This window comes from Erythrolamprus reginae, chromosome 10 (genome assembly GCF_031021105.1).
Source record: "Erythrolamprus reginae isolate rEryReg1 chromosome 10, rEryReg1.hap1, whole genome shotgun sequence".
NCBI classification, from domain to species: Eukaryota; Metazoa; Chordata; class Lepidosauria; order Squamata; family Dipsadidae; genus Erythrolamprus; species Erythrolamprus reginae.
Window position 1 is genome coordinate 3,242,715 of NC_091959.1, and position 23,359 is coordinate 3,266,073.

Consider the following 23,359-nt stretch of genomic DNA (forward strand, 5'->3'; position numbering starts at 1 on the left):
CATAGAAGACTGACGGCAGAAAAAGACCTCATGGTCCATGTAGTCTGCCCTTATATTATTTCCTGTATTTTATCTTACAATGGATTAGATTTAGATTAGATTAGATTTATTGGATTTATATGCCGCCCCTCTCCGCAAACTCGGGGCGGCTCACAACAAAGTAAAAACAATACATAATAACAAATCCAATACCCACCAATCCAATTACAATTTTAAGCTAAACAATTCCTAAAAAACAACCCCAGAATATTAAAAAACAAGCACACAATCAATCTAACACCAAAACAACATGGGCAAGGGGGAGATGTTTCAGTTCCCCCATACCTGACGGCAGAGGTGGGTTTTAAGGAGTTTGCGAAAGGTAAGGAGGGTGGGGGCAATCCTAATCTCAGGGGAGAGTTGGTTCCAGAGGGTCGGAGCCGCCACAGAGAAGGCTCTTCCCCTGGGTCCCACCAGACGACATTGTTTAGTCGACGGGACCCGGAGAAGGCCCACTCTGTGGGACCGAACCGGTCGCTGGGATTCGTGCGGCAGAAGGCGGTCCCGGAGATATTCTGGTCCGGTGCCATGAAGGGCTTTATAGGTCATAACCAAAACTTTGAATTGTGACCGGAAACTGATCGGCAACCAATGCAGACTGCGGAGTGTTGGAGTGACATGGGCATACTTAGAGAGGCCCATAATTGCTCTCGCAGCTGCATTCTGCACGATCTGAAGTTTCCGAACACTTTTCAAAGGTAGCCCCATGTAGAGAGCGTTGCCGTAGTCGAGCCTCGAGGTGATGAGGGCATGAGTGGATCTATGTTTATCCCAGGGATGTTTAAATTCAGTTCCTGTGGATTTACCAACCACGTCTGCTGGAAGTTTGTTCCAAGGATCTACTCCTCTTTCAGTAAAATAATATTTTCTCATGTTGCTTTTGATCTTTCCCCCAACTAACTTCAGATTGTGTCCCCTTGTTCTTGTGTTCACTTTCCTATTAAAAACACTTCCCTCCTGAATAGAACAGAACAGAATAGAATAGAATAGAATTCTTTATTGGCCAAATGAGATTTGTCTTTGGTGCAGGAATTTGTCTTTGGTGCAGATGCTCTCAGTGGACATAAAAGAAAAGATATGTTCGTCAAGAATCAGGAGGTACAACACTTAATGAATGCCATTAAGGAAACAATCAATATTAATAAAAATGTATGCTACCAGTGTGTTTGAGTCTTCCTGTTCCGGCATAACTTTACTTTGTTCTAAGTCGAGCACAAAATCCAGAAGTGGTGTCAGAGTAGAAATAATGCCAGATGTGTTCTTTTCTCTAATTAAACGTTGCCATTATTTCTGCTGGCTTCATCACTTTTCCCCTCCGTTCCTCTGTTATGAGGATTGATGTATGTGTTTCTGTGCCGGTAGAGTTCTCGCTGCAGGCAACCCTATACAATAACAAAGATCCCCCCCCCATAAAAAAATTTCAAACTCTTGATCAGGAAGAAAACAGCTTGAAGTGAAGCAGAACAGTTACATAAGATTTAGAACTATGCAGGAACTGACCGGAATCTGAGCATTCATTTCATGTACCTTGGTCACTCTTTTAGACAAATGTTCAACCATAGAATAGAATAGAATAGAATAGAATAGAATAAGATAGACTAGAGTAGAATAGAATAGAATAGAATAGAATACTAGGATAGGATAGGATAGGATAGAAGAATAGAATAGAATAAAAGACTAGGATAGAATAGAATAGAACAGAACAGAATACTAGGATAGGATAGAATAGCATAGCATAGCATAAGATAGAATAGGATAGGATAGAAGAATAGAATAGAATAGCATACTAGGATAGGATAGGATAGGATAGAAGAATAGAATAGAATAGAATACTAGGATAGGATAGAAGAATAGAATAGAATAGAAGACTAGGATAGGATAGAAGAATAGAATAGAAGATTAGGATAGGATAGAAGAATAGAATAGAATAATAGGATAGGATAGAAGAATAGAATAGAATAGAATAGAATAGAAGGCTAGGATAGGATAGGATAGAATAGCATAGGATAGGATAGGATAGAAGAATAGAATAGAATAGCATACTAGGATAGGATATGATAGAAGAATAGAATAGAATAGAAGACTAGGATAGGATAGGATAGGATAGAAGAATAGAATAGAAGATTAGGATAGGATAGAAAATAGAATAGAATAGAATAGAATTCTTTATTGGCCAAGTATGATTGGACACACAAGGAATTTTTCTTTGGTGCAGATTCTCTCAGTCTAATAAAAGATAAATTTGTCAAGAATCATGGGGTACAACGTGGACTAAGGATCAACTGGTATTGACTGGTTTAACCATCCTTTCCCAGTGCACCAAGTTTTGCCTGTTTTGAAACACCAGTGAACTCGGGGGGTTTTCATGATAGAACAAGCTTCTACCCAACTGTGGACAGCAACATGGAGAGAGCAATCTTCATTTCTTTTGTATCGGCATATCAACATGTTGAGCTTTTATTTACATTTTATATCTTTTTTATTTAAAAAAAAGAAGGGGAAAGGCATTTATTTTCAGTTCTTACCAATTCCAGCAATAGGCACCCGGTGCCCTGAAGGTATTTTGGACTCTGCTTCCCAAAGGATCTGGGATAATGGACTCATAATTCAAAGCCTTCAAGAAAGCTCACCTGGGTTTGAGTTGTTTCTTAATCAACCAGCCTGTGACATTTTTGCATCCGGGTTACTTTACTTCTGGTGAAATATTTATTATGGTTCCAGCAGAAGATCCGCTGAAGTAATTAAGAAACCACACACCAAACAAACACATGGACAACGAGGCACACAACATTCAAATGGAGCTTTGTGTTTTTTTGGGTGGAATCGATCCACAGAATAACTCAGAAGGAAAGATTAGACACAAGGGGAGAAAGGGAAGGGATGGGTGTGCCGTATTGTTAGAGGATGTAAAAAGCCTGCGTAGTCTGCTTTGATCACACACAGGTAATCAATTACGTACAAACGTGGGGGAGGAGAGAGAAAGGGAGGAAGAGAGAAAGAGAGGGGGGAGGGAAAAAGACAGAGAAAGAAAGAAAAAAAAGAAAAAGGGAGGGAGGGAGGGAGGGAGAGAGAAAAGGGGAGGGAGAAAGAGAGAGGGGAGGAAGGAAGGAAGGAAAGAAAGAGGGGAGGGAAGGAGGGAAATAAGAAAGGGGAAGGGAAGAAATGAGAGTGGGTAGGGGGGAGGTAAGATTCATCAGTGTTGAATAGGAAAAGGAAGGGAAGGGAAGAAGGGAGGGAGGGAGGAAAGGAAAAAGGAAATGGAGGGAAGGTAGAAGGAAAGGAAAAGGGAAAAAGGAAAGGAAAGGTAGAAAGAAAGGAAAGGAAAAAGAGAAGGGAAGGTAGGAAGGAAGAAGGGAGGGAGGGAAGAAGGAAAGAAGGGAGGAAGGAAAGAAGGGAGGAAGGAAAGAAGGGAGGAAGGAAGGAAGGAAGGAAGGAAGGAAGGAAGGAAGGAAGGGCTCCTGGACTTCCAAACATCTAATAAATGCCCCGGTCCATTTAGTGGACATTCCATACTGAAAACCAGTTTTAACAGGGATTCCTAGCAAGATCCTTTTGATGGTGGGGTTTGTTGAAAATGGCTTAATTCAGTAAGCAACTTAAGCCGGTGGTGTCCTCGCAGCCTGCAAATAAATGGTGTGTGGAAAGCAGAGGCTTAAACGTTTTTGGAAAATAAAAGCCTTTTTCTCTTTTTGTTTTGCTGCTTTGCAGATAACTATGAGGAATTCTTAGCCCCGAGCCCGAAGGTCTCTCGGAGCAGCAGGAATGGATATGAAATATTTATTTGTAAACCTGGAGTCTTTATCTCCAAAACAGAGCTGTGTTCAGTCAAATTTAATTTAGCCACAAGCATTTGCACCAGAAAGTTCAGAGCTAAGGGCCATTATTGGTATTCCAAAATGGAGATGCAGAGATTAATTTTCAGTTTTGCCATCAACCATGGCCAGGGGACCTTGGGGGATTGAGATCCACTCTTCTAGGAAGCTTGGCTGGTTCATAACAATATGCAGTAAAATGTAATTTCTCTAGCAAAGCTCGCAGATGGATCTTTTAAGTAGCATAAAAAACAATTTAGGATTATTTGTTTTAATAACTGGTGTTAGGATTGTTTCCAGCGTGAAATCCTCCGTGCTCACCGAACTTGGTCGTTGCCTTGCAGACATTTCATTACCCTACTGGATGACATCATCAGTGCCGGTAGAGGGGAGGGTTGGGGGCAAGGAGGAGGAAGAGGAGGAAGAAGGAGAAGAGAAGGAGGAAGGAGGAGGATAAGGAGAGGAGGAGGAGGAGAGGAGGAGAAGGTGGAAGAGAAGGAGAGGAGGAGAAGGGGGAGAAGAAGAGGAGGAGGAGGAGGAGGAGAGGAGGAGAAGGAGAATGGGGAGAAGAAGAGAAGGAAGAGGAGGAGAGGAGGATAAGGAGAAGAAGGAGAGGAGGGGGAGAAGAAGAGGAGGAGGAGAAGGAGGAAGGAGGAGGAGAAGGAGGAAGGAGGAGGAGAAGGAGAGGAGGAAGAGGAGGGGAAGGAGAAGAAGGAGAGGAGGAGAAGGAGAAGAAGGAGAGGAGAAGGAGAAGGGGGGAAAGAAGAGGAGGAGAGGAGAAGGAGAAAGAGAAGAGGAGGAGAAGAGGAGGAGGAGGAGGAGAAGAGAAGGGGGAAGAGAACCTGTCTCTAGAACCTGTTTTGGAACCTCTTTCTGGAAGAGCTTTCTCTCATAGATGGTCCTAAATCTACTGGCCTTTCAGAACACATGGAAGATCTCAGTCTTTAGACAGGGATTGGGGCCAGTGTGTCACTTACAGGAACTCTGGAGCCAATGGGTCAGTTACAGCTCATTGGATATGATGATCTGAGATTTTTGAAGGGATTTGACTTGTTTTGGAGGATTATAGGTTGGTTATGCTTTTTATTACATACTAATAACTGGATACCCACTTCGCTACGAAACTATGTGATTGGACTTGATAAATTGGCAGTTAAAGTTTGAACATTTATGTAGAATATGTAACTCCTTAGCATTGGAGCGTGTCAACATAAGGCAACTGGCAGTTGGAACAGAGTTTTTTCAGGTGGGGAGGGGGAGTAGAATGTCTAAATTCCCAGCCTGCAGGCTGGATGAGTCACACGCTGGTCACACGCCCATGACCAGTTTAGCAAAGGAGTAGCATCAGAGAGTGTTAATATAAGGCAACTGACAGTTGGAACAGAGTTCTTTTCAGGTGGGGTATAGAACATCTAACTCCTTAGCATCAGAGTGTGTTAAAATAATACTGTATAAAAAATACTAATGATCTAATGGTCATTTTGAAAAATCCTCTAGCAGCCAAGAGGAAAATCTGTGGCAAGTGGCAAGTTTGTAGGCTTTATGGTTCTAGAGATTTCATGGTATTTGTGTTTGTTGTTGTTGTTATTAGTACTAGTAGTAACAGCACTAGCAGTAGTAGTATTACTTGTTATAACTTGATGTGTGGTGCTTTGATGGTAATGGTGGCGATGGCTTGGGGGAGGAGGCTGGAGTTCAGACCTTGTTTTCCTTCCTTCTCTTGCTTTGAGGGAAGATTCTTTTAAGTTATAGCTATCTATTTTTTATTTGTTTCCTCTCCACGGTCAGAAAACATGAGTACACCAGGTTGTGTGGTTTATTGCCCAATTTTAGCCTTCAAATCTGCAGTCAGAGGTCCCGTGAGCTTGAGAGAAGGATTTGGCAGCAGTGAGCTGCTCAGCCTAGAAATAAAAATAATGTTTTCACAGAAATACCTGTCCACCACGAGAATTCAGTTAGAAGAACTTAGAAACATAGAAGACTGACGGCAGAAAAAGACCTCATGGTCCATCTAGTCTGCCCTTATACTATTTCCTATATTTTATCTTAGGATGGATATATGTTTATCCCAGGCATGTTTCAATTCAGTTACTGTGGATTTACCAACCACGTCTGCTGGAAGTTTGTTCCAAGGATCTACTACTCTTTCCGTAAAATCATATTTTCTCATGTTGCCTTTGATCTTTCCCCCAACTAACTTCAGATTGTGTCCCCTTGTTCTTGTGTTCACTTTCCTATTAAAAACACTTCCCTCCTGAACCTTATTTAACCCTTTAACATATTTAAATGTTTCGATCATGTCCCCCCTTTTCCTTCTGTCCTCCAGACTATACAGATTGAGTTCATTAAGTCTTTCCTGATACGTTTTATGCTTAAGACCTTCCACCATTTTTCTGTACAACTTCTTCTGTAAAGCAAGCCATACGATTGCTGTCTTGCTAAGTCTACCATGCAACTGTCTTTATCACGTTGTTTTTGAATGGAGATCTAAAGGGATTCTTGGAGAACTTAGAGATTGGCCATTTATCAAGTCAGATGATGGGTCCAGCTGGGCCTTTTCTGATTGTAGCAGTTCTTCAGGATGTCACACCTGCGTGGGAGCTCTTCAAAGGCCGTATCTCTGGCCTCAATCGTTTGAAAGCCGCACGAGATATCAAAACAAACCTGTAAATATCTTTCCAGTTGGGCTCTCCTTGGTTCCTTGATCTCCTGGTTCTTTTGTGGACATGCCTAAGGAAGCATGCAGACCCTGGTTTTTTATTTTGGAGTCTACAAGTCGGCGTCAAAACCCCAATGATAATAAAGTGTGCCTCAGCTCAGGTTTATTTATTTATTTATTTATTAGATTTGTATGCCGACCCTCTCCATAGACTCAGGGCGGCTCACAGCATACAATAAGACAATTCATAACAAATCTAATAAATTTTTAAAAACATTAGAAAACCCCATTATTAAACTAGTCATACACACAGTCACACCATACATAAATTATATAGGCCCAGGGGAGGGGGGGGGAATGCCTCAATTCCCCCATGCCTGACGGCAGAAGTGAGTTTTAAGGAGTTTACGGAAGGCAAGGAGGGTGGGGGCAGTTCTACTCTCCGGGGGGAGCTGGTTCCAGAGGGTTGGGGCCGCCACAGAGAAGGCTCTTCCCCTGGGACCCGCTGTTGTGGTTCCGTCTGAGGCCCCGCAGGGAATGGCTGATCTTCTGTCGGTTTCCAGCTCAGAGGGAGAGGATGAGGAACAGGAGGTGCAGGCAGACGAGAAGGAGGAATCCCAGGCTGAAGAAGAGGGAGGACAGCCAGAGTCCCCCCAGAGGGAGCTCTCCCCAGCAAGCAGCCTGGATTCCTTAGAGGAAAATGCACAAGCCATAATTGATCTGCGACAGAGAAGAGCTACACAGCGAAGGGACCAATTGGCTAGGTACTTTCAGCATTAAAGAGGCAACAGCTGGGTTTGGGTGTGGTGCTCTTTGGAAAGGCTAAAAGGCAGATCCACCCTTCCTGGCTTGTGGAGTTTTATCTTTGAGAGTCTTGGGACCTGGCTGTGAACTTTGGCATCTTGGAATCCTGGTTTGTGCCTTTGACTACTGAAACCTTGGGGTGGGTGTGCCAGCAAGAAGCTTGCTGTATTGTCTGGACATCAGGACTCTGCTGTAAAGTATTATAGCCTGTCTGTTGGGAAGAACAGGTTTTCCTCTGTGTTTATTTTTTCCAGCTATAAAGTACTTTTGCTTTTACCAGAGTGTCTGGCTGTTTTTTCCAGTTGGTGTTGAGGTCTGGGGGAACCCAGACAGAACACCCGCCAGACAACATTATTTAATCTACGGGACCCGGAGAAGGCCAACTTTGTGGGACCAAATCGGTTGCTGGGATTCGTGCGGCAGAAGGCGGTCCCGGAGATATTCTGGTCCGATGCCATGAAGGGCTTTATAGGTCATAACCAACACTTTGAATTGTGACCGGAAACTGATCGACAACCAATGCAGACTGCGGAGTGTTGGAGTGACATGGGCATACCTGGGGAAGCCCATGATTGCCCTCGCAGCTGCGTTCTGCACGATCTGAAGTTTCTGAACACTTTTCAAAGGTAGCCCCACGTAGAGAGCATTACAGTAGTCGAATCTCGAGGTGATGAGGGCATGAGTGACTGTGAGCAGTGAGTCCCGTTCCAGATAGGGCCGCAACTGGTGCACCAGGCGAACCTGGGCAAACGTCCTCCTCACCACAGCTGAAAGGTGTTTCTCTAATGTGAGCTGTGGATCAAGGAGGACGCCCAAGTTGCGGACCCTCTCTGAGGGGGTTAGTGATTCCCCCCACCAGGGTAATGGACGGACAGATGTGGTTGTCCTTGGGAGGCAAATCCCACAGCCACTCCATCTTAGCAGGGCTGAGTTTGAGTCTGTTGACACCCATCCTGACCCCAACAGCCTCCAGGCACCGGCACATCACTTCCACTGCTTAATTACCGATAGTCCTCTGGTCTAAGGGGTAAAACAGGAAGGTGTCCCTCTCAAAGCATCTTAAGAACCAACGTTTCCTTTTGATCTGTTAGTTCGGTAGAAGCCAGGGTGAGAGAGATTGCACCCAAAAGAACAGAGTCCCAGCGTCTCTCGGTCACCTCCATTTCGCTTTGTGCAACCTGCCTCTGCAGGACACCACATTTTGTAAACAATCCCCGTCTCTTATCGTCAACATCTCGTTATCTAAATGTATTTGAGATGTTGCTTTTTCACATCGCCAGATATAAATGAAGCCCGGGATAATAAAAAGGAAATGAGATAGTGGCCCTACTCTCCCATCTAAGGGCTTTCGGAGGATAAATATATTCAAATATATTAATGACACTGAACTTATCAGGGAAGAGCAGCACTAACAATAAAGCATCTGGAAGACGTGAAGACCAGGCAGAAAGAAATGAATCTGTTCAGCTTTGGGGAAATTAAGATGAAGAAGGAAGGCGAGGAAGGGGACGGCTTCTGCATATTGAAGAGAGAGAGGAAAAACATGGTTAGCCCCTATCAGAAGGAGAGATGAAAGTCATCAAAGTAGGAGGCGACCGAATGGCAGGTTAGATCATCCATTGGCGCATGTGGAGACTGCATCCATTTGCACGTATGGATTTTCTGCTGTCCGTTTTCGCTGAAGAGGTCCACAAAGTTGTTGTTTAGGCTCTCCAGGTCGACTGAGTGTCACTGCTGGAAGCTATCGTTTGTGTTTGCTTCAACTCTAATATATTGGAACTTTGAGGAGCTTCTAGCCTCGGAGTTTTATTTCATCAGGGGTGTTGACTGGAATGCTGGCGCTGAGAGAGACTAGAGCTGGGATCCGAATTGAATTTTTTAAATTATTATTATTATTATTATTATTATTATTATTATTATTATTGTTGTTGTTGTTGTTGTTATTGTTATAGTTTATTAGATTTGTATGCCGGGGCTGCTCACAGCATAGCAGTAATACAATACATTACAAATCTAATACTAAAAAATTAAATCCATTTAAAAGACATTAATAACATAATAACATAATAAAACCCCTAACTATGCAGTCACACACATTCAACCAAATCTATCATACAGTATTATTATTATTATTATTATTATTATTATTATTATTATTATTATTATGTCAATACAACACAGCAAACGAGATCACTATGCCGGATGTCGTATTTCATCACCAGTCGGGCGCTTCCCAAGCACCTAGGACTGCGTGATGTAGCGGCGAATTATGTTTGTCGATCCCAGTAAAGCGGCCTTTTGCAATTGACAGATGGAGATTTTGTCAATTCCAATGGTTTTCAAATGTCCGCTGAGATCCTTTGGCACTGCGCCCAGACTGGTGATGAAATACGAAATCCAGCATAGTGATCTCGTTTGCTGTGTTGTACTGACATAATAATAATAATAATAATAATAATAATTATTATTATTATTATTATTATTATTATTATTTAATTATAATTATAATTATAATTATAATTATAATTATTATTATTATTATTATTATTTATTAGATTTGTATGCTGCCCCTGTCTAGATGTGATTCTTAAGAAACATAGCAACATAAAAAAAAGAAACATAACAACATACACACATACAGTACACACCAAAAAACCCACAACAGGTCACAATTTCTGTTCCCTTCCACTTGTCAGGCTGTAAAATATTCTAGATTAGTATCTGCTACGCTGTTCTTATTTGGAATCATTAGGAAGTACTGTATATTAACCTGTCTGAGGCTGTGTTTTTTCCCTCTCCCCTAAAAGGAAAAATGCCTCTTCCTTCTACTCCAGTTTTTTTTTCTTTGCACTTGCAAAAACAACATCCCCTTATCAGCAAGATGACAGGTCTAAATGAGAATAACAAGAGGGAAAAGGCGTTTGTGAAACCATTTTTCCCCCCTCTCTTCTCTGATTCTTTGGATATATAAGGTAGATAAGAGGCAGTGGCGTTCCAAATGTTATTTGAGGGCATTAAAACCCAGTAAGATATCAGCTCAGAGGGAAGTTATCAATGCCCTTAATATTTGGGATAACTTATCAAGTTACCGTTTGCGTGGATGTTGGATAGCTCTGTTACTACTTGGTGGAGAAGAGAGTAGGTGCCTTTACTTGATTTAATAAGAGCAATGATCTTATGGGTGGGTGAAGAATTAAGCCAGTCACTGCTTTTTATATATTTATATTCTATGGTCGTGTCATATTGTTGATATTTAACCACACAGGATCTCTAACTCAAGAGTTTTCTCTGTGAATGTTAAGGTATGTGCAGAGTAACTAACCCTTGAGTAGCAAGGATATGCACATAGAAACATTGTATTGGAGTAGGTAGGAATAACTATTCAGTCACACAGAGATACTTTAAAGTACAGGGGTGGACAAATAAATGGAAACACTTGACTTTTTCGCATCGTAATGTTTGAACATGTTCAAATCAATCAAAACTTGATATATTTTCATGTTTTTTTTAATTCTGTTATTTGATATGTGTTTTTAAACTACTTTTTTTTTTAACAGAAATTTAAGGAAATTGTTTATAACCTTCTAGAAATGGCAGAGCTCTCAGACTTTCAAAGAGGCCCAATGGTTGGTGCTCGAATGGCAGGCGCTAGTGTCACAGAAAGGTCCTGAATGTTTGGCGTTTCAAGAGGTCATGCGCAGAAGAAAAAAATCACCAAAACCTCCCTTGCATGTGCATTCTGCATGCGCAGAAGCAAAATTTTGCTCAGCACTTGCACGTACATGAGCACTGGGGATGTAAAGCTGCACACGCATCTCCATTTTCCCTCCCGGAGCTGCAGCGTGACCCATATCGGTAGGAACCCAACACTGTACGTTAGGAGAAAGCTGTGAAAATGGGATACGCCTCACCTACAAAAAGATATTGACAAAATTGAACGGGTCCAAAGACAGGCTACAAGAATGGTGGAAGGTCTTAAGCATAAAGCATATCAGGAAAGACTTCACGAACTCCATCTGTATAGTCTGGAGGACAGAAGGAAAAGGGGGGGCATGATCGAAACATTTAAATATGTTAAAGGGTTAAATAAGGTCCAGGAGGGAAGTGTTTTTAATAGGAAAATGAACCCAAGAACAAGACTAGATGGATCATGAGGTCTTTTTCTGCTGTCAATCTTCTATGTTTTTATGAATGAGGGAGGGAGGAAAGAAAGAGAAGGAAGGAAAGAGAGAGAAGGAAGCAAGGAAGAGAAGGAAGGAAGGAAGAGAAGAAGGAAGGAAGGAATGAGGAAAGAAGGAAGGAAAGAAGAATCCACAGTCACTGAATTTAAACATGCCTGGGATAAACATAGATCCATCCTAAGATAAAATACAGGAAATAATACAAGGGCAGACTAGATGGATCATGAGGTCTTTTTCTGCTGTCAATCTTCTATGTTTTTATGAATGAGGAAGGGAGGGAGGGAGGAAAGAAAGAGAAGGAAGGAAAGAGAGAGAAGGAAGCAAGGAAGAGAAGGAAGGAAGGAATGAGGAAAGAAGGAAGGAAAGAAGAATCCACAGTCACTGAATTTAAACATGCCTGGGATAAACATAGATCCATCCTAAGATAAAATACAGAAAATAGTACAAGGGCAGACTAGATGGATCATGAGGTCTCTTTCTGCCGTCAGTCTTCTATGTTTCTATGTTTCTCACTCTCGTTTTTTCTCTTCTCCCCTGTCTCTTCTGCAGGTAAAAGATAGGATGGTGGCGGGGAAGTGGAGCATGTATTGCCCAATCTTGGCCTGTTGGCAGCCGATTCTCATCTTGATGTTGGGATCCATCCTCTCGGGCTCTGCCACGGGTTGCCCGCCGCGCTGTGACTGCTCTGCCCAGGAACGCTCCGTGACTTGCCACCGGAAGCGATACATGACCGTTCCTGAGGGCATCCCCACCGAGACCAAGCTCTTGGATTTGGGGAAAAACCGCATCAAGACTCTAAACCAGGACGAGTTTGTCAATTTTCCTCACTTGGAGGAGTTGGAGTTAAATGAAAACATTATCAGTGGCATTGAGCCCGGGGCTTTCAACAACCTCTTCAACCTCAGGACTCTGGGACTCAGGAGCAACCGGCTCAAACTTATCCCCCTTGGGGTCTTCACGGGACTCAGCAACCTTACCAAGTTGGACATTAGTGAGAACAAAATTGTGATTCTTCTGGATTATATGTTCCAGGACTTGTACAACCTCAAGTCTTTGGAGGTTGGGGACAATGATCTTGTCTATATTTCCCACCGGGCTTTCAGTGGCCTCAACAGCTTAGAACATCTGACCTTGGAGAAATGCAACTTGACCTCCATCCCTACGGAAGCCCTTTCTCACTTGCATGGCTTAATTGTGCTACAGTTGCGCCACCTGAATATTAACGCCATCAGGGATTACTCCTTTAAGAGGCTGTATCGCCTAAAGATCCTGGAGATTTCACACTGGCCCTATCTAGACACCATGACATCCAACTGCCTGTATGGACTCAACCTGACATCTCTGTCCATCACCCACTGCAACCTGACATCCATACCTTACGTCTCCTTGAGGCACCTGGTCTATCTCAGGTTTCTGAACCTGTCCTACAACCCCATTGTCAGCATCGAAGGCTCCATGCTTCACGACCTGCTCAGGCTTCAGGAGATACAGTTGGTTGGGGGTCAACTCTCCGTGGTGGAACCGTACGCCTTCCGGGGCCTGAACTACTTGCGGATCTTGAACGTTTCAGGGAATTTTCTGAACACACTGGAGGAGTCAACCTTCCACTCCGTAGGGAATCTGGAAACCCTTATCATAGATAATAATCCATTGGCCTGCGACTGCCGACTTCTCTGGATCTTCCGACGTCGCTGGAGGCTCAACTTCAACAAGCGTCAACCGACCTGCGCGACTCCTGAATTTGTCCAGGGGAAACAGTTCAAGGATTTTTCTGAGGCGCTCCTGCCAAACTACTTCATTTGTCGCCGGTCACGGATACGGGACCGCAAGCCCCAGCAGATCTTTGTGGACGAAGGCCACACTGTGCAGTTCATCTGCCGTGCAGATGGAGACCCACCTCCGGTCATCATGTGGCTGTCGCCCAGGAAGCACCTCATCTCGACCAAAACCAACGGGCGGCTGACCGTCTTCCCCGATGGCACTCTGGAGGTGCGCTATGCCCAGATTCAGGATAACGGCACCTACCTATGCATCGCCAGCAACGCCGGAGGCAATGACACCATGTTGGCTCACCTGCACGTCCGCAGTTATTCCCCTGACTGGCCTCACCAACCCAACAAGACCTTCGCTTTCATCTCCAACCAGCCGAATGAGAGTGACGCCAACAGCACGCGTGCCACCGTGCCTTTCCCCTTTGATATCAAGACCCTCATCATTGCCACCACCATGGGCTTCATCTCCTTCCTGGGTGTCGTGCTCTTCTGCCTGGTGCTACTCTTCCTTTGGAGCAGGGGGAAAGGGAACACCAAGCACAATATTGAAATCGAGTACGTCCCACGGAAATCCGATGCGGGCATCAGTTCCGCCGCGGATGCGCCGCGCAAGTTCAACATGAAAATGATCTGAGGATGAAGAACCGGAGAACAGAGACAGCGCGACTCAAGGACGGGCAGTGTTTCTTTTGATCAAACGATGACGGCGGTGGCTACAAACCGTCCACATAAATGCCAACCTCTTTTTCTCCCCACTCCGCTCTCCCGGACCCCTCCTTCTCTCCCGCATCACTTCTTCTTCCTCCTCCTCCTCCTCTTCCTTGTCCCCCTTTGTGAAAATGTTCTGCTGACGTCTCCAGAATCTTCCCCTGTTTGTAGGACATAACTAACTCTGATGGACTCCTGTGTTTTCGATCTTAAAAGACAGCAGCAAAACTGAGAAACAAAACATTCGAAACAACAAACCATAAAAAAAAAGTTACGTACTTCCTCTGTAACTTTTGATTTCAATAATTACGGATTTTTATGAAAACTTGAAATAATAAAAAAAAAAACCTATTTCCTATAGCTAGTTGGAATGACACAACTCGACTTTTTGATCTCCGCACTTCCGTTTCCTTTGGTCCTTCCTTTCATTCCTGGATCAGTGTTCAGAGAGAAAGAGGAATTTCCTATAGTTAATCCCTAAGGGGATATAATTTTTCAGTGTTCTGTCTCTCTTGAAGCATTGGGTTTTGATTTGGGTTTCTTGAATTGTTTGCCAAGGCACAGTTTGGGTATCCAAGAAGAAAGGATGATATGTCCATATTGTACGCCTGGAACCAATAGTGTTCCAGATGTTGCAATGGAATCCCAACATCTTCCTCATCCCATATAGCAGGAGATGTTGGCAGCTGCATATCTAGGCTTCCTCCAATATCAGTGTGCAAACTTCTTAGAATGATGCCGAAGGAATAGAAACATCTGGTTTGTATGACACTAGGTTCACCAATATTTGAAGAAAGAGAGGTTCCTTGTCCTTGCTATTCCTCCTCCCTTGTCAAGGAATTTTTCATCCTGATGGAGTTCACTTTTAAGCTACCCATATTCCATCAGGCCAGTTTAAATTCCATAGGGGAGAATAGTACTATGGTGGTAGAACATCTGCTTTCTATAGCCAAAGCTCCAGGTTTGATCTTCCAGTGAAAAGGAGCAGGTGTAAAGGGATGAGAAATATCTCCATAGCTTGAAACCTGGTTGCAGCAACAGTCTGAACAGACAACAATGAGCTAAATCAACCTTTCTAATGTTATGACCCCTTAATGCAATTCCTCATGTTGTGATGATCCCTAACCATAAGTCTAGCACCAATTCTCCCAACAGAGTTTTAAGCCGATTGGCAGAAAGGTCAGAGGGACACGCCCACTGTAAACACCTGATTGGTCGGATTGTAAAAATGCATTCCAAGGCACCAGAATAGAAGCTTTAGTTCCTAACACCCTGGGAAATTTGTCTTTTCCCACGGTCTTAGGAAACCCCTGTGAAACAGTCGTTTGGCCCCCAAAGCGATCCCGACCCCCAAGTTGAGAACCACTGAGCTAAGTGAATGGATGATCTGATCTACAGTAGCCAAGCTACCTTTGGGCCACCAGAGTCCCTACCATGGACCTTGGAGAGATTTCATGTGGTAGCTCTTATCTCCTTGGACGCCTGCGCAACTGATCCCTTCGTCTCATAATTCTGCGCATGCGGGGATCCAAGATTGGGTCATCCATGATAGCATCCCCTTCAGAGTCTAATGACTCCCTAACTGGAGAACTGGCTGGTGGACTGGCTGCACCCATCCCCCTGTCTGCCTCTTCTCCCCCACTGTCTACTTCTGCTTGTGAGCCAGTTTCACTGTCTGATTCAGCTGGCAACCAGACAGGTCTCCTATAAACAGAGGATTCCCATCAATCTACACCAAAATCCCCAGCTGCAGGAACTGGCCTAGAACCAACCACAACAGCATCATGCCAAAGACCATGATTTCAAGATGCTTCACTTGCCATGTTCCCATCTGGTGAGAGCGTATTTGCACCTCCAAATGTTCCTGGTCTCCCACTCTTAACGGTTCCCACCCAAAATAATCAATGGGGTGGGGTACCCGTAGCTTGTCCAATGTTTGGAGGACTAACCTCTCTACAGCAAAGAACAAGTTTGCTATTTGAGTCTGTGGGGTCTTTGGTACTCTCTGAGGTTGGTAGTTTTCCTGTAGACGTTTCACGGCCTGGCTGGATAATATCATCAGTGCCCAAAACGGAATGGCATTTGCTCAGAGCAAACCTCACTCAATTCACCTATTTGGGTCATGGAAACATCTGCAAGGAAGCAACCAACCTCCAGGAGGACCAAAGACCCCACGTTTAACCCTGAGCTGCAACTATTCCCTTCTATCAATGCCCCTATAAATTAGCATTGCTAACCTCCTTAGATACATGTCCAGATCTTAGAATTCCTACTACGTCATGTGGAATTACATATCCCAGCATCTTTTGAACTAATAACTAACCTAGTAACCTAATAACTAACCTTTGAACTAACCTATGTTAGCATTGCTAATCTCCTTGGATGCATGTCCAGATCCATGTCCAAAAACTCTTAGAATTCCTACTACATCATGTGGAATTACATATCCCAGAATCTTTTGAACTAATAACTAACCTAGTAACCTAATAACTAACCTTTGGATTAACCTATGTTAACATTGCTAATCTCCTTGGATCCATGCCCAGATCCATGTCCAAAAACTCTTATAATTTATTTGTTTGTTTGTTTGTTTATCTATCTATCTATTTATTTATTTATTTATTTATTTATTATTAGATTTGTATGCCTACTAGCTCTAATTCCTACTAGCTTTATGTGGAATTACACATCCCAGCATCTTTGGAACCAACACCAGTTCATTTTGCCTGCCTGGGGCAAATTAAAGGGGAATGGTGCCTTTAAAAATTGACATTTTTTAAAAAAGTGGGGGGAGAGAAATGTAATGCAATAACCGAGGAACTTTTTTGTGGCTTCCATTAACCTTGCTTGCTTGGCTTGAATTTTCCATTTCGGCCCTGGAGGTCTCCAGACACCCATTCTGCGTTGGCGAGCTGCGAATGACTCAGCCCGTTCCAAAGAGGAACAAAATAAGGTTGGTCTTCTCGGCGCATTTCCCCATTGATAAAGGCAGCCAACCAGCCAGGCGCAAAAACAGCATCGCTCGTCTTTCCAAAGGATCCAGGAAGGACCTGGAAATGTGGTCGAGTTTCAAATGCAGCCGAGGGGCCTCCTGACCTTCAGGGAAAGAACTGACCTTAAGGCCCAGATTGTGGGGGGCTGTCAAAGCAGGCTAAACCAGGATATATTTTTGTTGTCTTTCCTCCAGTCTGACTCCCTTCGCAGCAAGTGTGTTTGATTTATTTTGACCTTCCGTGCCTATTTGTCCCTGGTGAGCCTCCTCTACGTTACAAGGGCAAACGATGCTGCGCAGAAAATTGCATTTAGAGACAGTCATGGAATGCAGAAGTCCAACTCTTCTGAGGAGGGAGCCAAAAGGAATTGTCATAGGTAGGGAGGGGACTATATTTAGCATCTCACACAGGGCTGGGGTTTGTTTTGCTTAACGGAGCTGTTAGGAAACGCAGCCTGAAGCAGAAAACTGAGGGACGACCATTGGGAATGTTCTGTATATACGGGTTGATTTGGAGGTAGCCTGGTTGAGGTCAGGGGGACCCCAAGGAGAACGAAATGAATGTGGTTTGAAAATTTTGGGAGCACAGCATAGATTACGAGCATGTTTTCCCGAAAATAAGACCCTGTACTATGGGGGGGGGGGTTGAACCCTGGAATAAAAGCTTAGCCTTATTGCCCTGCACTCAAAAGCCAGATTGGACTTATGATCAGGGGATGTCTTATTTTGGGGAAAACAAGGTATTTATCCATCTCTATCTATCTATCTATCTATCTATCTATCTATCTATCTATCTATCTATCATCTATCTCTGTTCTATCTACCTACCTATCTACCTATCTATCTATCTATCTCCATCCAACTATCTATCTATCTCCTTTCCTTTCCTTCCTTCCTTCCTTCCTTCCTTCCCCTCCATGTTTCCCTGAAAATAAGACCCTGTCATGTTTTTTTTTACCAACCCTGAAATAAGGCTTGGACTTATTGCCCTTCACTCAAAAGCCAGATTGGGTTTATGATCAGGGGATGTCTTATTTTGGGGAAAACAAGGTATATATCCATCTCTCTATATCTACATATCTATCTGTCTGTCTATCTGTCTGTCTGTCTGTCTGTCTGTCTGTCTGTCTCCATCCAACTATCCATCTACCTCCTTCTTTTCCTTCTTTCCTTCCTTCCTTCTGTCCTTCCATGTTTATGGTTTTTTTGAACCCTGAAATAAGTGCTTGGCCTTATTGCCATGCACTCAAAAGCCCGATTGGGCTTATGATCAGGGGAGGTCTTGTTTTGGGGAAAACAGGGTATCCCCTGGTAGACAGAATGGGTTCTGTAAGAGTCAAGATGGCTACTGTGACCAGATGGTGAAAGCCGTCATCTTTGGTTCCACATCTCAGTCGCTTTCCTTCAACAAGTTAGGAAAATTTGGTTTCACGCCACAGATTCTACTCCTGGTGAAATTTCACCGTAACTGCTCCATCGGCAAGAATAAGTGCAAATAATAAAATTCACAGCACACACACACAACAAAAGGAACAAAGGTGTTTGTAGATGGGACATTAGAATTCTTCCGCGCTGCAATTTGCTGTGACTTGAGGAATCAAGCGGTTTTATAGATGCTCCTTCCTGTCTCTCTGGATGAAAACCAGGGCAAAGAAATCGCAACGTGACAAGACATCCAGGCGGATTTTCTTTAAAAATGCATATTTGTCCCTGAGTTAAGGCAGGAGCGCGAAAAGGATACGTAAGATTGGCATTTTCTGCATACAAAAATGGGAAAGTTGTTAAAAGAAGATCTTGAGCATCAAACCTATCAGGAAAGACTTCATGAACTCAATCTGTATAGTCTGGAGGACAGAAGGAAAAGGGGGGACATGATCGAAACATTTAAATATGTTAAAGGGTTAAATAAGGTTCAGGAGGGAAGTGTTTTTAATAGGAAAGTGAACACAAGAACAAGGGGACACAATCTGAAGTTAGTTGGGGGAAAGATCAAAAGCAACGTGAGAAAATATTATTTTACTGAAAGAGTCGTAGATGCTTGGAACAAACTTCCAGCAGACGTAGTTGGTCAATCCACAGTAACTGAATTGAAGCACGGTTGGGATAAACATAGATCCATCCTAAAATAAAATACAGGAAGTAGTACAAGGGCAGACTAGATGGACCATGAGGTCTTTTTCTGCCATCAATCTTCTATGTTTGTATGTTCCTGGACTCTGGGGGCGACCAACCGTTTAAAACAATATAATAACAATTTAAAACCCCAGAAATAAATCATATCCCCCTAGCTGGGGCTAGATTGTATAGCTCATCGGCCCCAGGTCTGCCGGCGAAGTTTTCACAGCTTTTGGAAAGGCCAGGAGGGTGGGGGCAGTGCGGATCTCCGGGGGCGGTTGGTTCCAGAGAGCCAGAGCCGCCACAGAGAAGGCCCTGCCTTGTGTCCCCACCAGCCGACATTGTCTGGCTGACAGGACCCTGAGAAGGCCAACCCTGTGGGCCCTTATCAGTCACCGGGAGGTATGGGGCAGAAGACGGTCCCATAAGTAGGCTGGCCCTAAGCCATGTAGGGTTTTAAAGGTGATAAGCAACACCTTGACTTACAACAGCTTATGGAGCGACAGTTTTTATTTATTTATTTATTTATTTATTTATTTATTGTTAGAGTTGGAAGGTACCATGCGGGTCATCAAGTCCAACCCCCTGCCTAAGCAGGAACCCTATAGCACCCCAGCCAAATGGCAGTCCAATTTCCTCTTTAAAATGTCCAGAGTATTGGAGTTCACAATGTCCGCTGGTAGGTTGTTCCACTGGTTGATCGTTCTGACCGTCAGGAAGTTCTTCCTTATTTCCAGGTTGAATCTCTCCTCGGTCAGCTTCCAACCGTTGTTCCTCGTCCGGCCCTCCGGTGCTCTGGAGAATAAAGTGATCCCCTCCTCTCTGTGGCAACCCCTCGTATACCTGTAGACTGCTATGATGTCCGCTCTGGCCCTCCTTTTCTCTAGGCTATCCATGCCCAGTTCCCAGTTGCAACGGCACTTGGAAAAAATGACCTAGAATTCTTTTTCACAATTACGACCACTGCAGTATTTCCCACGATCAACATTCGAAAGCTTGGCAACAGGTTTGTATTGATGACATTGGTATAGTCCCAAGGTCACGTCTCCCCCTTTTGTGAGCAGCAGAATCAAGCCAGGTTCATTCAACAACCATGTGACTAACAACTGCAGTGATTCACTTAACAACTGAGGCATAGAAAGTTGTAAAACAGGGCAAAATTCAGCAATAAGACTTAGACTTATATGCTGATTTACCGCCCTCTCTAAGCGGTTTACAGAGTCAACCTCTTGCCCCCAATAACCTGAGCCCTTATTTTACCTACCTTGGAAGGGTGGAAGCCTGAGTCAACCTTGAGCTGGTGGTGAGATTTGAACTGCCAAACTGCTGGCAAGCAGCAGAAGTAGCCTGCAGTACTGCACTCTAACCACTGCAACCACCTCGGCTCCTATGTCCCATAGTCAACATAAATTTTGGGCTCAATTGTTGTCATAAATCAAGGATTTCCTACAGAGTATTTCTAGCCAGATGGAACCATCACACATAGTTTGCACATAAAAACATTAGAAGCGTCATTGGCAGCAAGGAAAAATCTTGAATCGGTCGCCGCCTCCTCCGCTGAGTGTTGAGTGGCCTCCTGAGGTCTTTGTTCTGGCTCTTGTTTGGTCCACCAGGACTTAAGCGCTGCTTCCTTGGTAACCAGACAAGCTAACACCGCCTTTGGAGGAGCAGAGAGATGACATCGCAGAAGGTAAGCAAAGGCCGTGAGCAAAACATCTCGGTCCGAGAAAGGCTGAGAAGGAAACTCAAAGTTGGTCTACCTTGACCCTCGTAAACCAAAGGTAGGTTGGAATAATAATAATAATAATAATAATAATAATAATAATAATAATAATAATAATAATAATAATAATAGGAGGGGGAGGAGGAGGAAGAAGAAGAAGAAGAGGAGGGGGAGGAGGAAGAAGAAGAAGAAGAAGAAGAAGAAGAAGAAGAAGAAGAAGAAGAAAAGGAGGGGGGAGGAGGAAGAAGAGGAGGAGGAGGGGGGAGGTGGAAGAGGAGGAAGAAGAAGAGGAGGGGGGAGGAAGAGGAGGAAGAAGAAGAAGAGGAGGAAGGGGAGGAGGAAGAAGAAGAGGAGGAGGGGGAGGAAGAGGAGGAGGAAGAAGACGAAGAGGAGGGGGAGGAGGAAGAGGAGGAAGAAGAAGGAGGGGGAGGAGGAGGAAGAAGAAGAAGAAGAGGAAGGGGGAGGAAGAAGAGGAGGAGGAAGAAGAAGAAGAGGAGGAGGAGGAGGAAGAGGAGGGGGAGGAGGGGGAGGAGGAGGAGGAGGAAGAAGAAGAAGAAGAAGAAGAAGAAGAAGAAGAAGAAGAAGAAGAAGAAGAAGAAGAAGAAGAAGAAGAGCAACAGCAACAGCAACAGCAACAGCAGTGAGTTGTAAGGGACCTTGGAGGTCTTCTAGTCCAGCCCCATGCTAAGGCAGGAGACCCTACACTACTTCAGACAAATGGGTATCCAACATTTTCTTTAAAACTTCCAGTGTTGGAGCATTCACAACTTCTGGAGGCAAGCTGTTCCACTGATCAACCGTTCTGACTGTCAGGAAATTTCTCCTGATTTGCTTCTCTCCTTGTTTAGTTTCCACCCATTGCTTCTTTTTCTACCCTCAGGTGCTTTGGAGAATAGGTTGACTCCTTCTTCTTTGTGGCAGCCCCTGAGATATTGGAAGACTGCTATCATGTCCCCCCTGGTCCTTCTCTTCATTAAACTAGCCATGCCCAGTTCCTGCAACCGTTCTTCATCTGTTTTAGCCTCCAGTCCCCTAATCCTCTTTCCCCCTCTTCTCTGCACTCTTTGTAGAGTCTCAACATCCTTTTTGCATCGTGGCGACCAAAACTGGATGTCGTATTCCAAGTGTGGCCTTACCAAGGCCTTGTAAAGTGGCATTAACCCTTCACGCGATCTTGATTCTATCCCTCTGTTAATGCAGCCTGGGACTGTGTTGGCTTTTTTGGCAGCTGATGCACACTACAGGATTGAAGGACAATAACCAGTCCATTTGGCTGGACTGCTGTAGGATTTCCTGCATACAAATCCAATAAATTATTATTATTATTATTATTATTATTATTATTATTATTATTATTATTATTATTATTAAGCAGGGAGTTGGACTAGATGACCTGCAAGGTTCCTTCCAACTCTAATAATAAAATAAATAAAAAATTCTCCCCTGCAGAACACACAGTTCTATACACACAGCAATTCTATAATCATTCTCTCCCCAGCGCGGGTGCACAAACACATTAGCATGAGATTCAGATTCCGCGCATAAGCCGCAAGTGAAATCTCACATGAGGACGTTGGCGCACACAAGATTTCACCTATTTCTGGCTATTTCTTTGCTTCCGGGCATGCACAGAAACAAAAAACGCCAAAAATAGGCAAAATTGCATGCGCATGTCCTCGCATGTCATTTTGCTTGCAGCACATAGGCAGATTCCGAATCTCACACGGGGCGCGTCGTGATTTTTGCTACCACAGTACAGGGTGGCGCCGTAACAGGTGCAACCTGTTCTGCCGGCGTGTGCCAACCGCCCGTAATAACAGGGTAATTAGTCCAAGCAGACACACACGCACACGATTGAATGCAAAAGAAATGTTCTTTATCAACAGAAGAGAAGAAAAAACTCCCTTTTAAACTTCAAAGGGATTTCTTGTACAAACAATGCACAGTTTAAATGCAAACCAGTTTCTAACCCAGTAACTGGGAAATTGAGTCCACTAATGTTCTCCAAACAGTGATAAACACTCACAATGAAGCATAATCCAGAGTCCAGGAATTCCACACGCAGTCTTGAATACAAACAGGAAACAACAATCCAAGGTCTTGACGAAACTACGATCAGATAATCCTCCACAAGGGCCAAACTAACACGTTGCTCTTTTATCAGCAGCTCTAATTACTGGAGCTCCACCCAAACACAGGTGGCCTCTCTTGTTTCCTGTAATACTTGTTAAATTGTTCTCTCCTATGCATAACTCTACGCATGCGTGCGTCAGTCATACATTCCTCCTCTGAATCCAAAGAAGATAAGGAAGATAAGGAAGATTGATCTCCTCCTGGGGTGTCAGCCAAGCCCCCCTCTTCCATCACACCCACACTTCCTTCGTCAGAGGAGACCTGTGCCATGTGGATGTTTCCCCCACATCCACCTCCACATTCCTTGGGGCAGGAGCTGGGCCAGAGCTAACCACAACACAGCCTACCGCTGATCCTTGTTAATTCATTGCACGGCTCCCGTGCAGAAATTCGGGGCCCTGAAGTCGCTTATCATAAATTT

At 43.9% G+C, this 23,359-nt stretch overlaps 1 protein-coding gene across 4 annotated transcripts in view; it reads left to right on the forward strand.

The window, feature by feature from the left end:
* LINGO1 (leucine rich repeat and Ig domain containing 1) overlaps positions 1-14,322 on the forward strand; it is a 336,332-nt gene extending 322,010 nt beyond the window's left edge. For 3 of the 4 annotated variants that reach the window (XM_070763557.1, XM_070763554.1, XM_070763553.1), the window contains one exon: positions 12,045-14,316. In XM_070763557.1, the coding sequence (XP_070619658.1) occupies positions 12,057-13,901 (1,845 nt within the window). In that variant the 5' untranslated portion in view covers positions 12,045-12,056 and the 3' untranslated portion in view covers positions 13,902-14,316. Of the gene's footprint in view, positions 1-12,044 lie in introns of all 4 variants that reach the window. The other variant, XM_070763556.1, reaches the window with a different exon arrangement.
* The last annotated feature ends 9,037 nt before the right edge of the window (positions 14,323-23,359 follow it).